Raw genomic sequence first — 21,096 nt, forward strand, 5'->3', positions numbered from 1 at the left:
AACGACAATCTCTCTACCTTTTTTCTCTTTTTCAACGCTGGATTTTCGTGCATCCAAGACTCTGTACCGGTTTCATCAACATTGGCGATTAATCTGGCGTAGTTCCAGTGAAACCATGAATCGTGTGGTCATTGCAGCCATTTGGTGTTTGATATCCATACGGGCCAAGGTTGATGTACACATGTCTATTCCCCTTACTGTCAGCACAAATAAGCCAGGCCTACGATGATCAATCCGAATCAGTGTCTTGTCATCACCCCCGGCATAGGCACAAATGTTGGGGAACGTACATTGCTCTGAGGCCTTGTTATTGCTGATGAGGTCCATTCTACAGTGTCGCCACTAAACTTGAATGCGCCAAGTGTATCTTTGGACTTGGACCAGGACACTTTAAGCTTCGAAACTGTGGAATTTGCGCGAGGCTCAACGACAGCATATAGAGGTGTATCTCCTTTATGAATCAATTGACCATCGGTAATTTGGAATTGGGCGGCGGTTACCGCCTCTCCGAGAACGGCATCAGAAACAGTGTTGGGAACTTCAGACTGCAAATACTTGTGGAAGTTGGGCGAAGTCTATCAGGTACCTGTCAGTCAGATATATGCGCGATTTTTTGTGGCGTAGCACTCACGACGGCGCGAATGAAATTCCATCCTGGGGTGAGCGTTGGCGCTGGGCCACCTGGCCCTTTGGTTGTGCTGATACCACCACCCGGTGATGAGTCTATAGTCGTGGTTCCGCTTCCAGGGAACGATGTTGTCGTTGCGGCGCCTGGAAGACACTGCGAATACCATTGATTTGAGAATGTGCAAGTCCATCCTGAAGGACAGGTAGTAGGTCCTGACCATCCAGTACCACCGCACTGTTCTGACAATCAGCACTCGGCTCTAATTAGGGAACCATGTTGCAAGAGTATACACCTGTCCATATGAAGGAGCAGTCTGCGACAATGCAGTTCCTGCGAAAGCCAGACCGAAAGCAAGGAAGATGGTTCGGGTCATTTTTAGAGATGGGGTTCAGTTGGTATATTTTTGGCACCTCAAATATAACCGTCCACATACCGCCAAACACTACTGTGAGCGACGTATGCTCCGAGCATCAGGCAATTTTTCGGCTTCGTTGTCATACTTCTCCAAAGGCTCGTGCATGCTGGACTGTTGTCCGAAGAGCTAGCCGATTCGGAACCCAAAACGGATGATATTCGGGCCATTATTAAATGGAAAGGATTGCAAGTCTTTCCGGGATCTGTGGTGGAGGTCAGACTAGCACTGGCTGCCGCCACCACATGACGGACACCGACACCTGGAACGAAGGGCATGTGTAAAACTTTGCCAGTGAAATAGAGGCGAATTAATGCGATGTAAGCTCCGCGGTCCTGCGATGCACCAACACAGCCGCTGCTTCTACCGATCCTGTCCAACATTCTATCTAGTTCTATTTCTTGGCATTCTCGCGACCAAAAAAAATGGGTCTGATCTGGCAACAAATGACATCTTAGCCTGGTTACTGAGTAGTGAAGTCTTGGTCAAACACTCAAAAAGGGATATTGTGGCGCATATCATCTTTTTGGAATTATTTCTTCTCGGGCGTTGTAAGTACATTGTGATTTCAACTTTTACGCTGTGGCAGTCGCTCCAGTGTAGGCGTGGATAGTCTCGTCAGCGCATCCAGCTGGTGTCTGGTAGGAGTACGCGCCAAGGTTAACATACAAGTCTTTGTTGCCTGCAGCATCTGGGCAAACCAGCCATGCCTACATGCAGGAATCAGCCAATTGACACGGACTCAAGGAGGATCGATAAAGATTCTCACATTGTTCTGTGGTCGTGTGATGCTGGGGTTGCTCCACTCAACCGTATCGCCACTGAAAACAAACGTGCCGCTGGTGGCTGGCGTAGTTGACCACGAAACTTTTAGCTTCACCACTGTAGAATTTGCACGAGGCTCGACCACAGCATACAGGTTCTTTCCGTTAGCGTTCTGGATCAGTTGTCCTCCAGTAATCTGGAACTGAGCGGCCGTGCTAGGTTCTCCGAGTACGGCATCCGACGCAGTGTTGAGCACCTCAGACTGCAGGTACTTGTGGAAATTTGGATCTTCCTGTGGAATAACATTAAATCAGGTACACAAACAGGCATTATTTGTTTAACGTACAACAGCTCTTATGAATGAGTATCCCGCCTGGAGAGTGGATGATCCACCAGCTGCGGTTGTCGTTGACGATGGCGCCGTGGTTGACCCTCCGGGGACGGTTGATGTTGTGTGGGGTGCACTGCTGGAGGCAGCTCCGGGAAGGCATTGGGAATAATATGGGTTGGAGTATGTACAAGTCCATCCAGAGACGCAGGTCGTCGCTCCTGACCATCCCTGGCCTCCACACTATAGAGAAATGGTGATGAGTATATCTATGGCATCCATAGTCACTTGTTGGTATTTTCACACCTGTCCATACTGTGGGGCCTGCGCAATGACCTGGCCAACTAGGGTGCCCGCTAAAGTCAGAAAAAGAGCTAAGCTTGCCATGTCTTTCGAATGTGTAGATGATACCCAGCACACAGTATGACGGATTGAAAACTCATCGTTTTATACTCTTGAATTTTTCTTTATTTTTAGAGCAGCTACACGCAGGAAACCGACAAAGGCCTTACTTCGGCTTGGCTTCAGTGATATGAAGAGCCTAATAATCGAAAACAATTCCTCGGTGACCTAATAAGGTGGTTTTGTTTGTTGATTCGCGTCGACTGAATACTTCAACTTTACAGAAGTTATTTTTAGACAAGGTCATCCAGAGGGTAGGCGGAGAAATACGCAAAAAGAATCCGAGCTTAGTCTTGACGCTAACTTGATATCGTAGCGCTGATTATCATTCGAATAAACATAAGGCGAAGTAAATATGACTGTTATATGTCATTTGAAATCTAGCAATTGAAAATCAGGGACTCACAACAATAGTATCTACATTTTCACAGTTAAAAAACATTCAGGAAACCTTCCTGACAACGGCACCCAGTCGTAATATCTTCGGCTGAAAGTGACTTTGCAATAGGTCTACACCGACAGGTGCAAAAACGATGGGTTAATTGTGACATAATTTTACCGGGGGGTTCAGCAAATACAAAAACTTAACTACCTGACTCAATGGCACTGATGTTTCTCTAAGGAGTTACATTGAGAGGGGTCAGTTATGAAATGATACCGACTGATCTTGCAAGTATAAATTGGTTTTAAGTTGCACGTTGGACCCACAAGTCTATACTTCCCATGACCAAGAAGCATCGGCTGGCGACTGATGATCAATATATACAGGAGAGAAATGGGTCGTATTTTTGGTTAATCTCCAGAAGTTATCTAAGCCGTAGCAGTAGCTCCGGTGTATGCATGAATTGTTTCATCTGCGCACCCAGCTGGGGTCATGTAGTCATAAGCGCCGAGGTTAACATAGAGGAGTTTGTTGCCCGCGGCGTCGGGGCATACCAGCCATGCCTGATATAGCGAAATGCATTAGAAATTTTCGTATAGTGCTATCCCGTACTCACGTTGTCTTGTGGCCTGGTAATGTCAGGGGTACTCCACTCGACAGTATCTCCACTGAAGACAAAGGTGCCACTGGTGGCAGGCGTTTTTGACCACGATACCTTAAGTTTGTTGACCGTTGAGTTTGCCCGAGGCTCGACAATAGCGTAGAGCGGTGTTCCGTTTGCATTCTGGATTAATTGCCCATTCGTAATTTGGAACTGAGCAGCTGTGCTTGGGTCTCCGAGAACGGCATCAGATGCCGTGTTTAGTATCTCAGATTGCAAGTATTTGTGGAAGTTGGGGTCTTCCTGTAAAAATTTGACATCAGAAATCTACTGGATACCACATTATAGTACATATACTTACAACAGCTCGGATGAACGAGTAGCCAGCCTGAAGTGTAGCAGATCCTCCTGTGGCAGTTGATGTCGAGGATGGTGGTGAACCTCCGCCTCCAGTTGACGATGGGGCAGTCGTGCTTGGTGCACTAGATGCAGCTCCTGGAAGGCATTGCGAGTAGTATGGGTTGGAGTATGTGCACGTCCATCCAGAGACGCAGGTAGTGGCGCCCGACCAGCCTTGACCTCCGCACTAGATAAAGAACGAATGAGCAAAGTCACCACAGAAGAAGAAAAAACTGACTTGGCCATATGCTGGCGATTGAGCAGAGGCATAGCTGATGGCGGACGATACTGCCAATATAAAAGTCAATCTCGTCATTGCGGCTGAGATTCGAGGAATGTGATACTGAGAGTCCGGCCCACTTCATGCACTTTTATACTGTTTCGTTATGTGTTTTTGCGGCATACTGCTGGCACGAAGGCGAAAACCGAACAAGAGGCTCTACTTCGGTTGAACGAGAATTCACAATGCAAATCTTGAAGTCGTGGTGAGCATATAACCAATGACATCAATATTTATCCCTCCTCATCGGCCTCATGAGTGTTCATAACGCTATTAATATGCACTGGCAACGATCCTAAAAACAGCCAATTTTATCAAAGAGCACATGAAAGGACCAACTTCCCTACCCACCATCATCCCAATTTTTGTCAATCTGATCCATAGCGCAATTGCTATCGCAAACTTAAAGTCAGTCCAGATGTGCGGCGTTGATGAATCAGTCATTGACAAGATAAAGAGGATAAAGATGGATTGTGATAAATATAAAAGTTATTTCTTCGCGAAATCGTCGGATGGTATTTGATGCCTACTTCTGAGGTGGTCTTAATGAGAGTCAGAGTGAATATGCTGCGTTCTAATATAAGCATAAGAGTACAAAAATATAGACCTATATTTGAAAATTGTTTCAGCTTCTGTTTTCGAACATGATCCTGAGAAACCTGGAATCTCATGGGAGACCGGTCGAGTTACAAGGAGCTATGTTCAATCATTAGCAACTGCAATTTTTGAAATTTGGCATGTCACCAACCAAACAGTCCCCTGATACCAGATGTATTTTGGCAGATGAGTCGCGGGGGTTGGCCCAAAGGCGGCTTGACATCGAAATTCTGGAAGGTGATATCATTGCATCCAACTGCTGGGCTGCACTCAAAATCAACAACTACAATAAAAAAATGTGAATAAAAGTAGTCATGAAACAGTATAACATGTGTGAAGTAACACACTTGTGTTGGTATTTGCTGTTCCACTCCAATTTTCAAAGCGAAGACCTTCAAACTTCAAGATAGAGGGTGCATCTCCACTAGGTGAGCGTTAAGCACGTTAACGGCGACCTGCAAGGCGACGACGACCTACCTCATCCCAAGATTGTTTTGCAGTATGTGAACGGGCGTATCGACCCCGTCAATGTACATATTTCGCACAGTCAGGTTATTCACAAGTCCTGCGAGAGTATATGTGCATGTTTGGTTGTAAATTTCGGGTAGTTCTCACCGCCTGCACCACCACCTCCTGTGGGCGGGGAGCCATTGACAGATCCATCCCAGGATTTGAAGTATACCTAAACATATCAGTGGAAATGCCTTGCTTTCATGTGCACGTCACTAACCCCGTTCACCATGATTGGCTGAATTTTGGGATCTAAGCGGAACATCTACAATCAGGAGGGCTTGAGATTTTGCCGAAGGTTGACGATTAGGTTAATAATACCCGTATATCCTCCATGTCAACATTGAGCACAAAGTCATTCTGTTCGTAGGGAAGGTGAATTATATGATTGACATTCAAAATTCTGCCTTACAAGTCCGATGTATTGTCCAAGCGATCCTATGGCCACGCCGGTTCCTCCACGACAGGTTATGTTCCGAGCGACAATATTGGTAGAGTTCTTTAAGTGCTTTAGTGAGAATAACTAAATATATTGTAAAAAAGCAAACCTTACCCCCTTCAAAGCCAGACAATCGTCCCCGCAAGTTACGTCCCAATTAAGCAATGAGATTCGGTCGCTTCTGTAGGTGTCAGTACCTAATTTATTGTCAGATTATTTCTCGTACAAGGGATTTATTCAACCTACCATCTGTGTTGGGAACAATACTGTGCAACACCCACAACAAAGGCGAAAATATTTTGTCAGTTATCATCGAAGAAAGTGGATATATGCGCGCCATACTTTTGCCCGAAGAACATAGAATCTTGGTTAGTTGCGTTTATGAACATTCCGTCCACAACCACATCTGTAGACTCTACTATCGCACTGGACCAGAAAGGAGGCGATTCAATTCGGAAATTTTTGATGGTTGCTCTTATAGCCTTAAACACTGTCAGCGATATGGGCCGACCATCCCCATCTTCGCGAGTACGAGTCGCGAAGAACGACCACCATGGCTACAAAAACAGTCCAATTACTGAATATATGTGGCGCGTTAAACATTCTGTTTACCTGCCCATTTCCTTGTATTCCACCTGTGTTGTGTGCGTCGATCTCGAAATCAGACCCGGTGACGACGAACCAAGATGCCTGGTTCTACGGGCACTGTAAATACATCTTGGTTTAAGTGTGAGGCGAAACAAACCTGAATGAAAACCACGCGATAGGTGTTGTTCGCGTCCAGCCAGAATTGTATGTCTGGAGGAAACTTCGTTGAATTATCAATAAGAGTGCGTGTTCATTAAAGTCGACGGTTGCATACACTTAGGAATCCCTTCAAGTCGACCTTCGAAGAAACCAGATTCCATGTCATTTTCCTAAACGTTTAATGTTGAGTCGGTAGATGGCATTATTGAGCTGAAGAGCGACAGACCTAGTAATGTTATAGGAACCTTCTTCAAAAGTTGTTGTTCCAAATTGACCACATCTTGCAATAGCCTCCTCGACCTGCGCCTTTCAATATATTGTCTATATTGCGAGAAATATAAATATATGTGCACCTGGTTTGTATCATCACGGCCGTGTCCTAGAGGTCGTAGCACACAATTTCTGGAAGGCTGTGGTTTAGCGAAGACAGGAGAATATGCATATAAAGAGAATATTAGAAAGAAAATTGGCCAGTAAGCGGATAAGGCTGTCATGTTTTGTCGAAGTAACCCTGCCGATTTGGGGAAGGGCAAGGAACAGCTTTATAGTGAGTCCGGTGCGACCTACGCCATGGAAGTTCGACCATTTGTGATGCCTGTGGAGAACGGGATAAGTTACGACAGCGAGAAGCAAGAACACACATCACGAGGAAATGAGGGCGGTCCGGAAACCTTCTGACACTAGCCAAACGGCTTAGAAGCGATTTAAATAGTTTGCATTTCGTTGAATGGGTAACAAGTGAGGGAAATTGTAAAAAAATCTGACTGCATCAAGGGGGCCGATCCAGAGCCGACATAACCTGCCATCCTGCAGTGTAGACTACACTCTGCCAATATTGACACAATTCTCGATTTCCTTTACAGTGGGAAGACGTCCCCAAAGAGCCTTAAAGGATACGTCTGTCGCCGGTTCAACACTCGGGATAAGATTCGAGTCGTCGCTAAATTCCATTTCTTGGTTGATGATGTAGGGCGAGGCGACGGTGCGAATTAATCCAGTGAGATTGTCGACGCCATAGATTTTGTGCCATAGATGAACAATTTCGGTAAGGAAATCCTTTATTTCACCTCTCTTCTCTGGAGTTATCGTCAATTGAAAACAATCGAAAATTCGTTTTGGTGGCGTGACAGACGGTGTAGCATTTTGGAAGGCCAAATTATGTGTTGGTTGGCATGGATCCGGTAGGCTTTTTACTTCGAAGGAATCCTTGACTATGTTCGCCGTCTGACCATACAGTGGCTTGGAACAGAACTCTTTATTTGCAGAGCCTTTCCGGAAGGAAACGACCAGATCTGACCGACGAAAACATGCATTCACAAAGTCGTTAACTTTAGGGTCAGTTAACGACATTTCAACACTGACGAATGGCTTCCAATCGTAGTTCAGCAATTCCATGTCCTTTAACCCGATAGTATTGCCTTCGCCTCTTGATGGGTTTGGTTCCAATCGTGCGTAGCTGTCGGGGATAAATCCACAAAGAAGGAGATTCATAATTCCCTCATGTGGGTACTTGAACAGATTAGACTCTCGAGCAATTGGGACATTGCAAAGAAGGGCGTATCTCGTCAATTCAACAATGTCGTCGACCTACAGAAAAGGGAAATCAGTGAAAGAAGTTGATCAAAAAAAAAAACTACACTGACAGATTCGCAAGTCCTTCGAATATTGCTATAACAAGGAAAAAATGCAGCCATATGTCCCCAGCCATGGAAAGGAAGGCTGGCGTGGCTAAGATCTTTATGCACTCGTGCCTTGAAGACGACCACATATTCTCCCGTCGTACGGACCGGGTGGAGGACATCATCAATGGCAGCTCGAACGTCCTCAGCACAGAGATTATTTATCGCGGTCCAAATTTTCGTCACTGTCAACAGCTCCAAAGTGGTATCTTTCAACATATTAATAGCAGATTTATATTTTCGCGATAAGAGCATGAGCTTTGGGTCTGAACAAACGGCGCGACGGACGCAAGCCCAAATGACCTCCAAACGCTCAACGTAGAAGCGCGACTGAACAGGCGCACAGGAGCGCGCAAGCTGAATCCAAATCTGTTCCCGAATGTTGTTGCACTTCTCCGCTAGAATCGCTTTGATTGGATCCATTTCATCTTGTAGTGTACTATTCTGGCTCAGGGATGAGATAGGAGAAGATTTTCTCGGATCAGGATCGTCATCGAGATGGTCACAATTTTCTGATTCTGTATCGGATGTTTCGTCATCCTGGCGTCCTGTCGCATTCATAGACGCGTGATGAAGCTCGTAAGCGCGCTGTTCTGCAACTTTGAATAAAAATTGTGTTTCGGAAAGTTGATCCTCCAGAATTGTTCGGTACTTTTCATGACCATAATCCTAAAAGAAAAGTGTCAAAAAATGTATTTTCAGGGATCCTAGAAATAGCAAACAAACCTCAGTGTTACTGATGATAATAAAGAGTTGATGAGTGAATGCACGATGTCACGATATTCCAGTGAGAACTTACCCAAAGAACCTCTCAGTAAAATAAATACGTTTTTCTAGACACCTTGAGATCAATGCGGTCAGATACTTCCATGCAAGGGATCAACGCAAGGAAAGTTATATATGCGTACCGGCTCAGGAGACTTAGTCTACGTCGCAACGCCGCTGAAATTTCTACAACCTTGCCGCGCGATTTGCATTGTTTGAGTTCAAACGCAGTAACATCAATTTTCGGCGAGGCATCAAGTGCTTTGTGGAGGTTTTTGTAGCCAAAGTAAACCTTTTTGCGGACCTATAACAACCGATGACATGATGACAGTTAACAAGAGAGTTGGGTGCGTGAGAAAGAATGGCACCACTTGCTTTGTTATGCGTTATGCACCATAACGATTTGCCTGTATCCTCCACGGAGTTCGAACACTGGATCTTGGTGAGTCCTTTTGCATGTTCATGCACATGGACAAATGCGCATTTCGTGGATTTTCCCATTGGCAGGCAGCCGTCGAATTTGAGGAGCCGGTTGAATTGACGGGCATCTGTGCACTCATTTTATACCCGAAGAAAGTAGCCAAAAGGTCTGCACAGTGCATGGTGTATTCCCATTTGAGTAGAGGAAGACGCTGCAACTGAAAGGGATCAAAGAATCCACATCAACTCCCCCATTCACTGTGCAGATTTTTGAAATTTCAACCGGCTGCCTTTGAAAGAAATCGTAGAATCCACAGTCATTCGCCCATTCACTGTGCAGATTACTATACAAATGTCAACCGGCTGCATTTGAAAGGGATCAATAATAGAATCCACAGTAATTCTCCCATTCAATGTGCAGATTATTGAAATGTCAACCGACCTACATTTGAAAAGTGATCTATGAGATGGACGATGTCACATCCCTTTCCGCTGTTGTGCAGATCAAAGGAAAAGGCTTGCCGCGCCACAAGGCAACCATTCGGGGTAATATTCCCCTTCAAGTCGGGCACACCAACAAACAAAAGAGTAAATGAAAGGGATGATAGTAGTACAAATAGCTTTATAGAATAATGTTCGTGAAATGATTAAGAAAATCCGTGCTCAGAAGCGAATTTCGATCAACGAAGGGTCGATCTGTATTACAATTACTTGATCTACCGAGGAAAAGAGAGTAGTACAAAGGGAGGCAGCAAAAAAAAAAGAACAAAAACATCTATGACGCTTGCTGTACGCCTAGAGGAGGTTTGTGAACCTTTGAAAGCGGACTGGGTTCAGATGACCTGATAGCGGTGATCGTCACACCGTTGTTGATATGACTGATGGGGATCGCAGGGGGTTTGCGACGTTTCGGAGGTGCAGGGGGTGGAGGTCGTCGACGCGGCTGAACCAAGACGGGAATACCTTCACTCGTTACCAGTGGCACAGTTGGCACAGGCGGGGCAGAAAGGTGATGAGAACGCGAAGGCGATTGAGGCGGCGACTGAGCACTGTATGGATGCTTCTGATAATCAGGATCCAGGGAATTGTGTCGAGATGGATGATGAGCAGCATCCGGCGCTGTACTTGTGCTTCTTTTCTTGGTGTGTGTTGCGGCCGTAGCCTTAGCAGAAGCCATGGCACCGGGAAGACTCTGCACACTGGCATTGCTGGGTCGGCGTACTTGGTCAAGTGGCGAACGTAAAGGTTGTTTCGGCTGGTCGAGACGCCCAGATAAGTTCTCCACGCTTTTGCTGTATTTCATTGACATCATGACCTTAGCTGAACCCGATGAATCACTATGACGCTGAGAAACCGCCATCGAGATATTTCCCATGTAGCCAGGGGGACTCATCAAAGTAGAGCCCTCGCTTTGAGGGCTTCCAGCACGATCGTCATTATCAGAAGCTTTTCGTGACTCTCTGAGTGATGTGCACCACGGTCCAGAGAGGCATCGTTCTACAAGACGCTTGGTTGTCGGCGAAACTTCACGCATCCTGGAATTGACGATCATGGATTCGAGCGTTACAAGAATCTGCGGTCGCTTGTATTCCACTTCGCGCAGCTGCGTCTTCGTCAACAAGGGATGGAGTACACGAAGATATGTGTGCCGAAGCTTGTTACGATTTCAGTCAGTTTAACGTTTCAGGTCTGCAGTATGAGAAAACTCACCGATTCATCTTCCTCATCCAAATCAGCAAGTTCTCTCAGAAAGACATCGACCAGAACACATAAGTCGTTAGTGTAAAAGAACTCTGCCGTTCCCTTGGATGAAAATAAGACGTATAGAATCTTCAAAATCAACAACTTGACGCAGAAGTCTTCTGGTGTGTGTTCTGTGGGATTGTCTTCAATAAAATCCCAAAAAGAATAAATGAAAATCCCACTGACTCGTTCGATTCAACATGAAGATCAAATTTTCACCAAAGGTTTTGCAGGATCCTAATCTCCGCATCATAACACGTATAACGCGATTCTTAGGCTCCTGGGCATCCCGCTTATCTCCTATAGGGGATCCATCGTTCCCCAGTCCTGCTACCATGAACTGTTCATTCAAAGCGATCTATTCATCGTGAGACAGCAAGAACAGGTAGAAAAGGCAGAAAATACTCACGATTAGCCTAATGACGGAATAGTTGAAAGTATCATCGTGCATGTATTTCGTTTGTTCGACGAGGTCAAACAAATGATCAATGAAGAATTCGTCGAATATTTCTGAGTAGGATGTCAGGTCTCATATATACTTTTCCCAGGAGCATAACACTCACTTAAATCTTGGGCTGACAGAGTCTGTACTCTGCATACCTCGTACAGCAGCTTCACACATAGACTCCTAAGCTTCGCCTCAATAGGGATGGGTACAGCAGAAAAGCTTGAACTTTTCCCGACAGCGGTGCCCACATAAGTGTCGTCGATGTCGGGGTCAACTTCCACAAGAACGTGATCCATCAGAAGAGGCAACAGGGGCTGCCAACGCTTGTGAGACCGGAAGAAGTCCGATCTGTGGTGGCCATAGTAAAATAGGATAGAATAATAGATGAATGCTGAGTGTGGGTCCGTGATCTGATATTAATGGTAAGAGTCTGATCCCCTGTTAAAAGCCTATTAGGACACAGCCTTACCGTTCGTGCGTCGTCGACGATGATATCCAACATCCGTTCAGAGTGGAATTCGAATAGCTCTGAGCCCGCCAGCATGCCGCACGCATGCTCGAGCTGCAAAGGACTCTGTAGGTATTGTTCTGCATAATGACATCAATACAACTGCCCCCTAAAACCAGACCAAAGATAACACGTGCCATGGTAGGTAGCGCATAGGGCCATGAATCGTCGTAGTGTCGTATCTAGCATTGAAAGCGTCGGGGGTTCATCTTCCGCAAGTTGTAACGTGTCATCGAGCTCTGCAACCCACCGTCAGTGTGGTGAGATTAGACAAGTTCCGGAATACACACCAGACCAAAACTGTTGAGCAGACTCTATCAGGTAGACGATGCCCAGATCGTCCTCCATTGTCCTCATGGTAGCCTTGTAAGAGTCTGTGTGGGCTATATGCGACATGGTCCCATGAGAGAGTGTGGTTGAGCGCGGGAAGCTGACCGCCGCCGTTGTCGATGTGGAGACAGACAGAGATGGCTGGCTTAGCAGATTTGCGTGATCTGGCCTTAAATTGGAAATCTGTCAAACGCAGAATGAAATTCCCACTAAATTCCGTAATTTATTCTGCAGATAGACAACTCGTTATTCGAATGAATACACGGTCGTGAAATTATTCGGCTTACAGTTAGGAGGAACGAGGTGTCTCCTCCATCGCAATGAGTTGAAGGAAGACCCGCATTTCAAAAATTACCTTGCCACCCCGAGAGGCACCGCCAAATAGGACCAAGCAAATTACACAATTGTGGAAAATTAAAAGACGATCGGGTTTCCAAAAACTACAATTGACAACATGTAACGACGATGGTCCTCTAAGACTAGAGATCATTGACAACGCTTTCAACTAGTTTCATAAGAACGCCCGCTTTCTCTTTTCCAATGGCCAGCACTTCTTCGTGGGAGACTGTCTCCGCCTCAGGGAGCTCAACCTTCTTACCTGCAAGCTGTAAAGATATTAATCAACCTCCTCCTTCTCTCTATTGTTAGAAAGACGGACCTCGGCCTTGACTTCTTCCTTGATGCTTCTGTAGGTTTCCGGAATGACAACAAAGTTGGTCACCAGACTTAGGACCATTACATTGAGGCCCTCTTCTCGCGCAGCGAGGACTTCAGGGACAGTACTCATGCCCACAACATCCGCACCCACGCGTCGAAGGAAACGACCTTCAGCTGGTGATTCGTACGTGGGTCCACTCACCCAGGCATATGTACCTTCCGCAAGAGCGGAATCTTCCAGCTGCAGGCGGTGAGCCGCAAGGAATAGGAGCCTTCGAAGAACCGGGGAATAGGCATCTGAGAGGGGTAAGAAGCGAGGAAGCTCTGGGTCTGTGTGTGGACCAAGAAGAGGGTTCATTCCGGTGAGGTTGGGGAGTGCTAGGTGATCCTGGACCACAACGACTATGAATAAATTGTCAGCATCAACGGCAGACAATCGAATGGGTATGATTTACTGGTGCCAACGGGAATGGCTGGGTTCAGTGATCCTGCAGCATTGGTAACTGCAAAACTTGTCAAAATGAGTCTTATACACCAAAAACGAAACTTACTGATGAGATCCTTAACGCCCATTTTGGCCATAACGCGAATCGGATACACGACGGAGGACAAGTGGTGACCTTCGTATGGGTGGAACTATGAACCAACCTTAACTGAGATCAAGCTTGGAGATAGAAAACACTTACCCTTCCCAGCATGGCCACCACAGGAACCCCTCCCTCACCTAAAAGCCCAAACGCGAGGAAGCTCTTGTGGCCTTGCACTTCAATAACAAATGTCAGCTTATGACAACGCGCATATATAAACAACCCACCAGTGCTCTTCGAGAAGCCTGGGATGTTTTCATATGGGACTAGCTTAGTATCTCTGAAAATATCGACGATGCCGCTGAGACCAGATCCACAGACGATTCCAACACGTGGTTTCTGTAGGTTTTCAGGAAGTGCTGCCTTGATAGCGTCTATTGACGCTTGGAAAGAAACGGATGTATGAACCATGATAAATAGCGGTGTGTAAGAGCGAGATGTTATATGTTTAGATATACAACGAGCGACGGATCTCGCGGTGGTTTATGCAAGAGATAAAGAGCCAACATGTTGGTTAGATTAAGAGTTGCGAATGACCTCCGTATTGCCCCCGTATCTGATAAGCATGATCTCGGCTTGATCTCGGCTGTCCTGACATTATTAGCTGAGGACTATTTTACAGAGTATTATGTTCTCGACCTTGATAACAAGCGACTCCAATACCCATTCAAAACATGATATGCGAGGATTAGTGTCTACCTTGCGAAATTTCTTTTTCTTGGTTTTGGGGAATTGAAAAGGAATTCGAAGAGGCCCATCTGGCCTTGTGTTGACCTGGTGACGTCTGTGATCCGCCGGCTTTCACGGCACTTTCCGAATGATGTCCAATCTCCGTTTGAACTTGGTTGAGCAACTTGTTTCTGACCCCACCAAAACATAACGCAAACCGGCGTTCATATACCCATTTACATAAATTTCTGCGTGAGTACGCATGCTGTTGCATCATTACTCAATGCCTTTGCTCACAGATCTACAACCAATGGGATAACAGCACCCTTGTGACTGCCTTGTACCTGTTCGCACTTTGGCTGTCCAGTATAGGCTCAAAGCGACACTTCTTAAACGTTTTCCCTGAGCGCTGGTATGCCAAGTCTAGCTTTATTTTGGAATGATCAGGATACAAGACACATGTCAGCAGTAAGATTAACATTCACACATTCGACTTGTCTTGTGAAAAATAGATTCTTGTCGACGTCGTGGATGCAGTCCTTGTGCTTGGCATAGTAAAGCGCGAGGTTCACGTATTACTCTAAGTTCCTGGCTCATGCGTGCACTATCCTCTACGGAGATTGCATGGACTTTGCGATTTCTGTTTGAAAAAATGTCACGGTTGACATTTTCGTATTACTGTATCTGATGAGTCTCCAGGGGAGAATTGCCGTGTGGAATGGCGAAAACTCCTATGATAGATGTACATGTTGGAGTTGTCAGCGGTCAATGCACGGAGTGACTAACCGAGCAAGTGCTATACTATAAAATAACATTTATTTCAGTAGCCTAAAGGAAAGCGACAACAAAGGATTGTAAAAGTTTAGCTCGGATCCAGTCACAGTAAATTTGAAGTAGGCCATGAGGGGTAAAAGTCCAGATAGTAGAATGAGTAATATGCTGTAAAGATATTCCAATGAAACCGCCAAATACAATTTTTGTCCATCCAGTGCCAACAAAGTCCGCGATCTCCTGGGTGTCGCCCATTCTATAGTAGCAAGCCAATAACCAGCCCAGCGAGAGACAAAACCCCACCAAGAACAGAAGGAACGCTGAGTGCATTTGCTGCAGATTTTCCTGAATTATCCGAATTAGTCCCATCCTTACCTCCTGCGTCAGACCCACCCTTCGCTGTGCCTGTGGGAGCTGATGAGCTAACGACAGGAGTGGTAGTGAAAATTCCAGCTATATCATTGTATCCGTTAGATCGCTATGTAAAGAGAGAACAATGCATCATTAAAAAAGTACTGACCTGATACAGCTGCCGACAGCGGTGGAGGATTGGTGTTGTTAAGGTTGGTCTCGATGTATGCATCAGCCATAGTCTTTCCTAGGCAAGAGATGACAGGCTTGATGCTGAAAGCAGGCTTGCGGTTAAGGGCGTCCGGAAGGATATAACCTGTGGCAACCTCCACAGTTTGTTCAAACAGATCATGCTCGAGAACGATGAAGCCGTGGTTCATAGTATTGGCATTGGCCACAATATCTTCCCAGTTCTGCAGAACCTGTTGAACGGAAGTTCCTCCGCCGGCAATGAAGAAATCTGAACACGGGTTGGATGTGAACGTTAGACATTACTAGCACAAATGTGTGGACCTACCGCCGGTGTCAAAAGCAGACACGGCGCTGACACGGGTCCACATGATGGGAGTGAGGCCCATTGCCAACGAAATGGCTCGGACACGGTCACTGGAAAGGGTATCAAAGCATGTCAAATTAGCACTATTCTTAGAACAAAGTTCATTCACGCACTCAATGTCACCATAAGGTGGGCGCATCGTATTGGGAGTGACACCCAGAACATCTTTGATGATCTTCTTGGACCATCCCAGCTCTGCAATAACCTGCTCGTTTGTCAAGCTGGTAAGGGGAGCAGCGTGACTCCAGGTGTGGACCGAGATTTGATGCTGTCCCATGTACTGGCTCTGAAGCATGATCGGGTGTTGGAAGACGCGGGAACCAACGACGAAGAATGTAGCCTTCAGTTTTTGTTCGTCCAAATAGTTGATCAAGTTCGGGGTGTATGGCGCGGGTCCATCATCATACGTCAACCCCCAGTCCATAGGTGTAGGGCATTGGGTAATGTCGCTCGTGCGATTGCATCCACCACACGACCACCAGCACCGAGAAGTATCAGCTGCAGCAGCCGCGTTCACACCTCCGCATCCAGCACCTGTAACAGGGCACACCGAAATCAATAAATTTATTAAATCATGATAAAGGATAGGGCTAACTTGGATCGGTAGGAGCGAAGTCTGGAATAACGACACCTGAATTTTTGACATCTTGAATCCACTGTAGAACCTCTGGAGAATCTGTTGGAGGTACATGGTCCACGGGCGGATAGCTATCAGCAGGAAGGGGTAGCGCCGTAACTGTACAACATAGCATCAAAGTGTTAGAATGACATGACAGATCCACACTGGAATGATTAGTTATACGTACGACTCGGCAGAGGAGGTGCGCCTGGCAAAAACGTTGGGGTCGATCCGAAAGCTGCAGTAGACGTGTAGATGATCTGGGCAACACTGGATTGTGCCGAATTAATCTCAGACAAGGGTACAGCTGTCGGGTTTGTAGCCGCAAGGGTGAAGCTTAGAGTGGGTGTTGCTGAGACAGAGGTGGAAGTGGAGGCGGGTACTCCGGTGGCGATGCTTGATGGGGAGGTTGATGCCCCAGTGGGGGGCGGAGGAGGTGGAGGAGGAGGTGGTGGTGGTGGTGGAGGAGGAGGAGATGCCGGCGCACTAGTTGCAACAGGACTTCCAGATGCAGCAGGTGGTACAGACGATCCAGACGATGCGGAAGCACGGGCGTTTAGAATAGCATTATGGCGAGCATTAAGATTATCAATATGAGCAAAGGCAAGTACAGGGAAGAAGGTGAAGAAAATCGGTCTGGAGACCCTCATGGCCGGAAAAAGACGCAACAATCAAAGGGAGAATTTCTCCCAACATCTCTTTTCTACTTTTTATCGGGAACATGGTAGTTAAAAATATCTTTGTTGAACGGCCGCTCAGGCCGACGATAATCTCACAGCAACCGGTGTGCTATTAATAGATAATCCATCTCACAAAGGGGTATCTTGGCCGGAGCTGCAAGCAGGACTTATCAGAATCTGCAGAAATGGGAGTCACAGTTGCCTATACAGATAAGTTATGAACGAAAGACGACAAAATTATGGACGATTTCTTACTTGCGAGGACGGTTGCACATGAAATCTTCCCCGCTGTTCACGGTGGTTCCGGACGGTACACGCCAAACTGACAGATCGATCACCCCTGGATCAGCACGGAACACGAAAAGCTGACTAGAGTCACTCGGCAAGAAGGGGCGCTTTTAGCGCTCTGGTGGTCACGGTTGATTCTGGTGCCGTCAGATGATTAAAGCGATATTGAATGGTTAAATGTGTTGAACATGGGCGCTTGACCATTGAGTATATTAATATGTATTAATACATTGCGTAAAACTGAGAACATACCAAATACAGCAGTTCTCTATTCACGGCTTGTCTAGATGTTTAGCGCTCTTGCTGTCGCGAATTTGAGTAAAGGAAGCGCGCGTGCCTATAATTAGACGTCATGCCCTCAGGCTGGGCGTTTATCAACCTACAGCATCTTCTATTTTGAGTTGTAGGGCCTTGGAGTCTTCCTCTTGCTTTATATTTCATCCCTGGACAAATACGCGTGGAACGCTTTACATGATTGTACGAAAGGAGGTATTTGTGCAGAGTCATAAAGACCCAAAGTTGTTATGGATTCGTATTATGATTAGGTGACTGAGCACAGTAGTAAGATGGTATATGCGTATACTCATTATTAAACAATCGAGTAAGTAAATGCACAGCATCGTATACATGTAAAGACAGCAAATCCAAAAAAGGAACGACGACCGTTGTTTCTATACAGAGTTTCTTATGTAGAAGGTGAAATTGTCCATGGTTTATCGTAAGAGTTATTATCCGTGCTATCAAATGTCCATCAAGTAACCTAGGGCATGGCCAAGAGACCACCAAGCATAAGACCGGCAAGTGAAAGGATACCGCCTGCAGCAGACTGTGCGGAGACAGCAGGAGAAGTATCCTTAGGTTTGCCACTGACTTTAACAACACCAGCTAAAATGACCGACTCGCAATCAGAACATGCGCATACAGAGCTTAAGAAAGTACTAACCATCAACGGCTTGTTTGAAGACAGGAGGATTGGTAGCGTTGTTATTTGTCTCAACGTACGCATCTGACATGGTTCTTGCCAAGCAGTTGACAACAGGTTGAATCTTGAAGGCGGGTTGATGGGCAAGGGCATCAGGCAGAATGTAACCAGTAGCAACTTCAACGGTTTGCTGCCAGATATCATGCTCAAGAGCGATGAAACCGGTATCAATAGTGTTGGCTTTGTCGAGGACAGACTTCCAGCCGCTCAAGGCTTGATCCACGGTCACAGTGCCCGAGTGGATATCAAAATCTACAATTTTTTTGCTAACATAAGCATCGAGTATAGCATCCGAAGTTACTGAGCATACCGTTGGTGTTGAAAGCCGAGTTGGGCCCCAAACGAGTCCACATCACAGGAGTGAGACCCATAGCCAACGAAATCGCACGGACACGATCACTGAACATAATAAGTAACAGCTCAGCGAATTGTAGCAAAAACTCACTCAATGTCTCCGTATGGGGGACGCATCATATTAGGAGTAACGCCGAGAACATCCTTGATGATTTTCTTCGACCACCCAAGCTCCGCAATGATTTGTTCGTTTGTGAGAGTCGTCAAAGCATAGTGACTCCACGTGTGAATAGCGATTTGGTGTTGTCCCATGTACTGACTCTGGAGGGTCTGCCAGTTGTAGAAAACGCGAGAGCCGACGACGAAGAAAGTGGCCTTGATCTGCTTCTCGTCCAAGTATTCCATCAAGTTGGGCGTATATGGAGCAGGTCCATCATCGAAAGTCAAACCCCAGTCGAGCTTGGTGGGGCAGTCAGCAATGTCGCTAGCTCGTGTGCATCCACCACACGTCCACCAGCAGCGCGCAGTGCTGTTGGCAGCCGCGGCAGCGTTCTCCGGAGCAGTGCATATCGGGCCCGTTGCAGGAGCTAAATTATTATAACAGGTGAAAATGACGAATTGACAAAAATAAAACGCGAATCGTACGAACCAGCAACATTGAGAGACAAGTCAGGGATAACAACACCGGTGTCCTTGACCTCCTGAATCCACCTCTTCACCTCAGGGGAGTCCGTAGGAGCTGGCTTGTCGGGGTCTGGATAGTCAGCAGCTCTAAGCGCGGTTACTATGGGAAAGGCGGATGAGTTAGGTCGTGTAACGCCTGATACTTTAAAAATGCGTACTAGCTGGCAGAGGTGGAGCCCCTGAAATGAAGGTGGGAACTGAACCTGCAACTGCTGTGGAGTGAAGAGCTTTCGTGGCTGAACTAGGCTGAAGGGAGTTGATAGCTGATAGGGGAACCGCTGTGGGGTTGGTGGCCGCGAGACTGAAAGTGTAACTGGTTGTCGAGCCTGAGGGATTTTGACGAGCATGGTGCTGGCGACCACCATGGGCGACGACCGCGGCAGGCAAGGCAGCGAGAAGGGCTTGCCTAGAGAACCTCATAATTGGAAAAGATGGTGAAAGAAGAAATGAAAGGGCGCCAAACTTGTTATAAGGTAACGTATAGTCCTAGGGTCCAAAAAAAAAACAACCGACAACTAACCGTTTACGACCCGTCATGGCCGGGCCATCAAAGTAAACCACATTGCACAAAAAGTCTTTTTGGTTGGCCTTGGCACCAAGTATACATCCATATACGGTTGTGCCAGTCTCCCGGCGGCCACCTGCACCACTCTTTCACCAACAAAAAAAATGCAAAGCAGAATTTGGGGTACATAGTTGAGGAGATTTTGAACGTTTTGAGTAGGTGCTACCCAGTTCAAAGCTTCACGACGGATGTCCAAATTTTCGGTTTAGAGATATAGTATGATCATGATCGGCGAGTGTGTATGGCTCGGCATTTAGCGCTTGAAACTTGGGCCCTCCTATAAGCAATAATGGTTGTGTATTATTTCAGTAATCTGCAGGTGGTTATCAGCCCATTCACCTGCTACTTGTATACCTTCACAGATATTCGAGCCTATTTCCATGGTCCCGCAAAGTCGATGCAGTCATCAATACATCCCCAACTTTCACCAAGTTCGACGTTCAATACTCTCCGGTAGTGATCCGGTGCGGCCCGAAAGAATAGATCCGGCGACAGCGACGGAGGATGCCGTTAATGCCGCGTCAATTTGTCTTGGAAGGGTCCTGACTCAACAGTCCCTGACAATCAAATGAAAATCAAAAAGTCACATCGTCAACGTAATATGATCTCTTGTCCAGCTTGGCACTCAACGGGCAAGTTTATCCAAGCTGTGCAAGCTGGAGAACGAACGCGAAATGGTCGAAATTGAAGTTTCTCTGGCTGAGAGGCAACGGTGGAGTGAAACATAACAAGCCAAGGCAGAATTTAGATCACAAAAGAAACCAGAACCTAACCAGAGCACCAACAGAGAACGCCAGATGATGCATTCAATGCGGAGGGCAAAACTCAACACCGAATGACGTCCGAGACAGACATCTTCAGTGCGGCCGTGCGTTCATGTGGTCATGGAGCAACTGTGGCTGTTTCTTTTAAAGTAAAAAATATAGCCACTTCATCACTTTAAAACCACTGTAGAGGAAGCTCACATACGGCTTAGAAGTATTAACATTTTCGAACTTTATCCACCAACA

At 46.4% G+C, this 21,096-nt stretch overlaps 9 protein-coding genes across 9 annotated transcripts; all 9 read right to left on the reverse strand.

Annotated features, from left to right (window-relative positions):
- Positions 1-88: 88 nt before the first annotated feature.
- On the reverse strand, positions 89-1,001 carry JR316_0013109 (4-O-methyl-glucuronoyl methylesterase; the record flags this gene model as incomplete). Its single annotated transcript, XM_047898722.1, has 4 exons — positions 89-220; positions 291-575; positions 632-862; positions 921-1,001. The coding sequence occupies 4 exons, from the start codon at positions 999-1,001 to the stop codon at positions 89-91; spliced, it is 729 nt and encodes a 242-aa protein (XP_047742270.1).
- Positions 1,002-1,615: 614 nt separating this feature from the next.
- Positions 1,616-2,520, reverse strand: JR316_0013110 (Endo-1,4-beta-xylanase C; the record flags this gene model as incomplete). The annotated part of the gene is made up of 4 exons (XM_047898723.1): positions 1,616-1,750; positions 1,810-2,097; positions 2,152-2,376; positions 2,440-2,520. The coding sequence occupies 4 exons, from the start codon at positions 2,518-2,520 to the stop codon at positions 1,616-1,618; spliced, it is 729 nt and encodes a 242-aa protein (XP_047742271.1).
- An 825-nt stretch (positions 2,521-3,345) lies between these two features.
- Positions 3,346-4,233, reverse strand: JR316_0013111 (Endo-1,4-beta-xylanase C; the record flags this gene model as incomplete). Its single annotated transcript, XM_047898724.1, has 4 exons — positions 3,346-3,480; positions 3,534-3,821; positions 3,880-4,104; positions 4,156-4,233. 4 exons carry the CDS (start codon positions 4,231-4,233, stop codon positions 3,346-3,348), a joined length of 726 nt encoding a protein of 241 aa, XP_047742272.1.
- A 631-nt stretch (positions 4,234-4,864) lies between these two features.
- On the reverse strand, positions 4,865-6,984 carry JR316_0013112 (Putative galacturan 1,4-alpha-galacturonidase A; the record flags this gene model as incomplete). The annotated part of the gene is made up of 16 exons (XM_047898725.1): positions 4,865-4,893; positions 4,946-5,077; positions 5,142-5,218; positions 5,272-5,359; positions 5,410-5,476; positions 5,525-5,569; positions 5,626-5,664; positions 5,717-5,803; positions 5,858-5,940; positions 5,990-6,009; positions 6,086-6,300; positions 6,356-6,439; positions 6,489-6,551; positions 6,606-6,660; positions 6,717-6,790; positions 6,844-6,984. 16 exons carry the CDS (start codon positions 6,982-6,984, stop codon positions 4,865-4,867), a joined length of 1,299 nt encoding a protein of 432 aa, XP_047742273.1.
- Positions 6,985-7,309: 325 nt separating this feature from the next.
- Positions 7,310-9,257, reverse strand: JR316_0013113 (uncharacterized protein; the record flags this gene model as incomplete). The annotated part of the gene is made up of 4 exons (XM_047898726.1): positions 7,310-8,077; positions 8,134-8,838; positions 9,011-9,195; positions 9,239-9,257. 4 exons carry the CDS (start codon positions 9,255-9,257, stop codon positions 7,310-7,312), a joined length of 1,677 nt encoding a protein of 558 aa, XP_047742274.1.
- Positions 9,258-10,129: 872 nt separating this feature from the next.
- JR316_0013114 (Protein dip1) lies at positions 10,130-12,449 on the reverse strand (the record flags this gene model as incomplete). The annotated part of the gene is made up of 8 exons (XM_047898727.1): positions 10,130-11,008; positions 11,065-11,228; positions 11,284-11,455; positions 11,507-11,607; positions 11,661-11,955; positions 12,015-12,133; positions 12,191-12,292; positions 12,344-12,449. The coding sequence occupies 8 exons, from the start codon at positions 12,447-12,449 to the stop codon at positions 10,130-10,132; spliced, it is 1,938 nt and encodes a 645-aa protein (XP_047742275.1).
- A 413-nt stretch (positions 12,450-12,862) lies between these two features.
- JR316_0013115 (Putative purine nucleoside phosphorylase) lies at positions 12,863-14,038 on the reverse strand (the record flags this gene model as incomplete). Its single annotated transcript, XM_047898728.1, has 6 exons — positions 12,863-12,988; positions 13,042-13,442; positions 13,496-13,543; positions 13,592-13,676; positions 13,727-13,803; positions 13,855-14,038. The coding sequence occupies 6 exons, from the start codon at positions 14,036-14,038 to the stop codon at positions 12,863-12,865; spliced, it is 921 nt and encodes a 306-aa protein (XP_047742276.1).
- A 1,285-nt stretch (positions 14,039-15,323) lies between these two features.
- Positions 15,324-17,243, reverse strand: JR316_0013116 (Chitin deacetylase; the record flags this gene model as incomplete). The annotated part of the gene is made up of 6 exons (XM_047898729.1): positions 15,324-15,520; positions 15,588-15,878; positions 15,936-16,024; positions 16,088-16,508; positions 16,570-16,710; positions 16,781-17,243. 6 exons carry the CDS (start codon positions 17,241-17,243, stop codon positions 15,324-15,326), a joined length of 1,602 nt encoding a protein of 533 aa, XP_047742277.1.
- Positions 17,244-18,321: 1,078 nt separating this feature from the next.
- On the reverse strand, positions 18,322-20,058 carry JR316_0013117 (Chitin deacetylase; the record flags this gene model as incomplete). The annotated part of the gene is made up of 7 exons (XM_047898730.1): positions 18,322-18,446; positions 18,505-18,795; positions 18,854-18,942; positions 18,989-19,424; positions 19,487-19,621; positions 19,680-19,927; positions 20,042-20,058. 7 exons carry the CDS (start codon positions 20,056-20,058, stop codon positions 18,322-18,324), a joined length of 1,341 nt encoding a protein of 446 aa, XP_047742278.1.
- Positions 20,059-21,096: the final 1,038 nt, after the last annotated feature.

Source organism: Psilocybe cubensis, chromosome 13 (genome assembly GCF_017499595.1).
Source record: "Psilocybe cubensis strain MGC-MH-2018 chromosome 13, whole genome shotgun sequence".
NCBI lineage: Eukaryota > Fungi > Basidiomycota > Agaricomycetes > Agaricales > Agrocybaceae > Psilocybe > Psilocybe cubensis.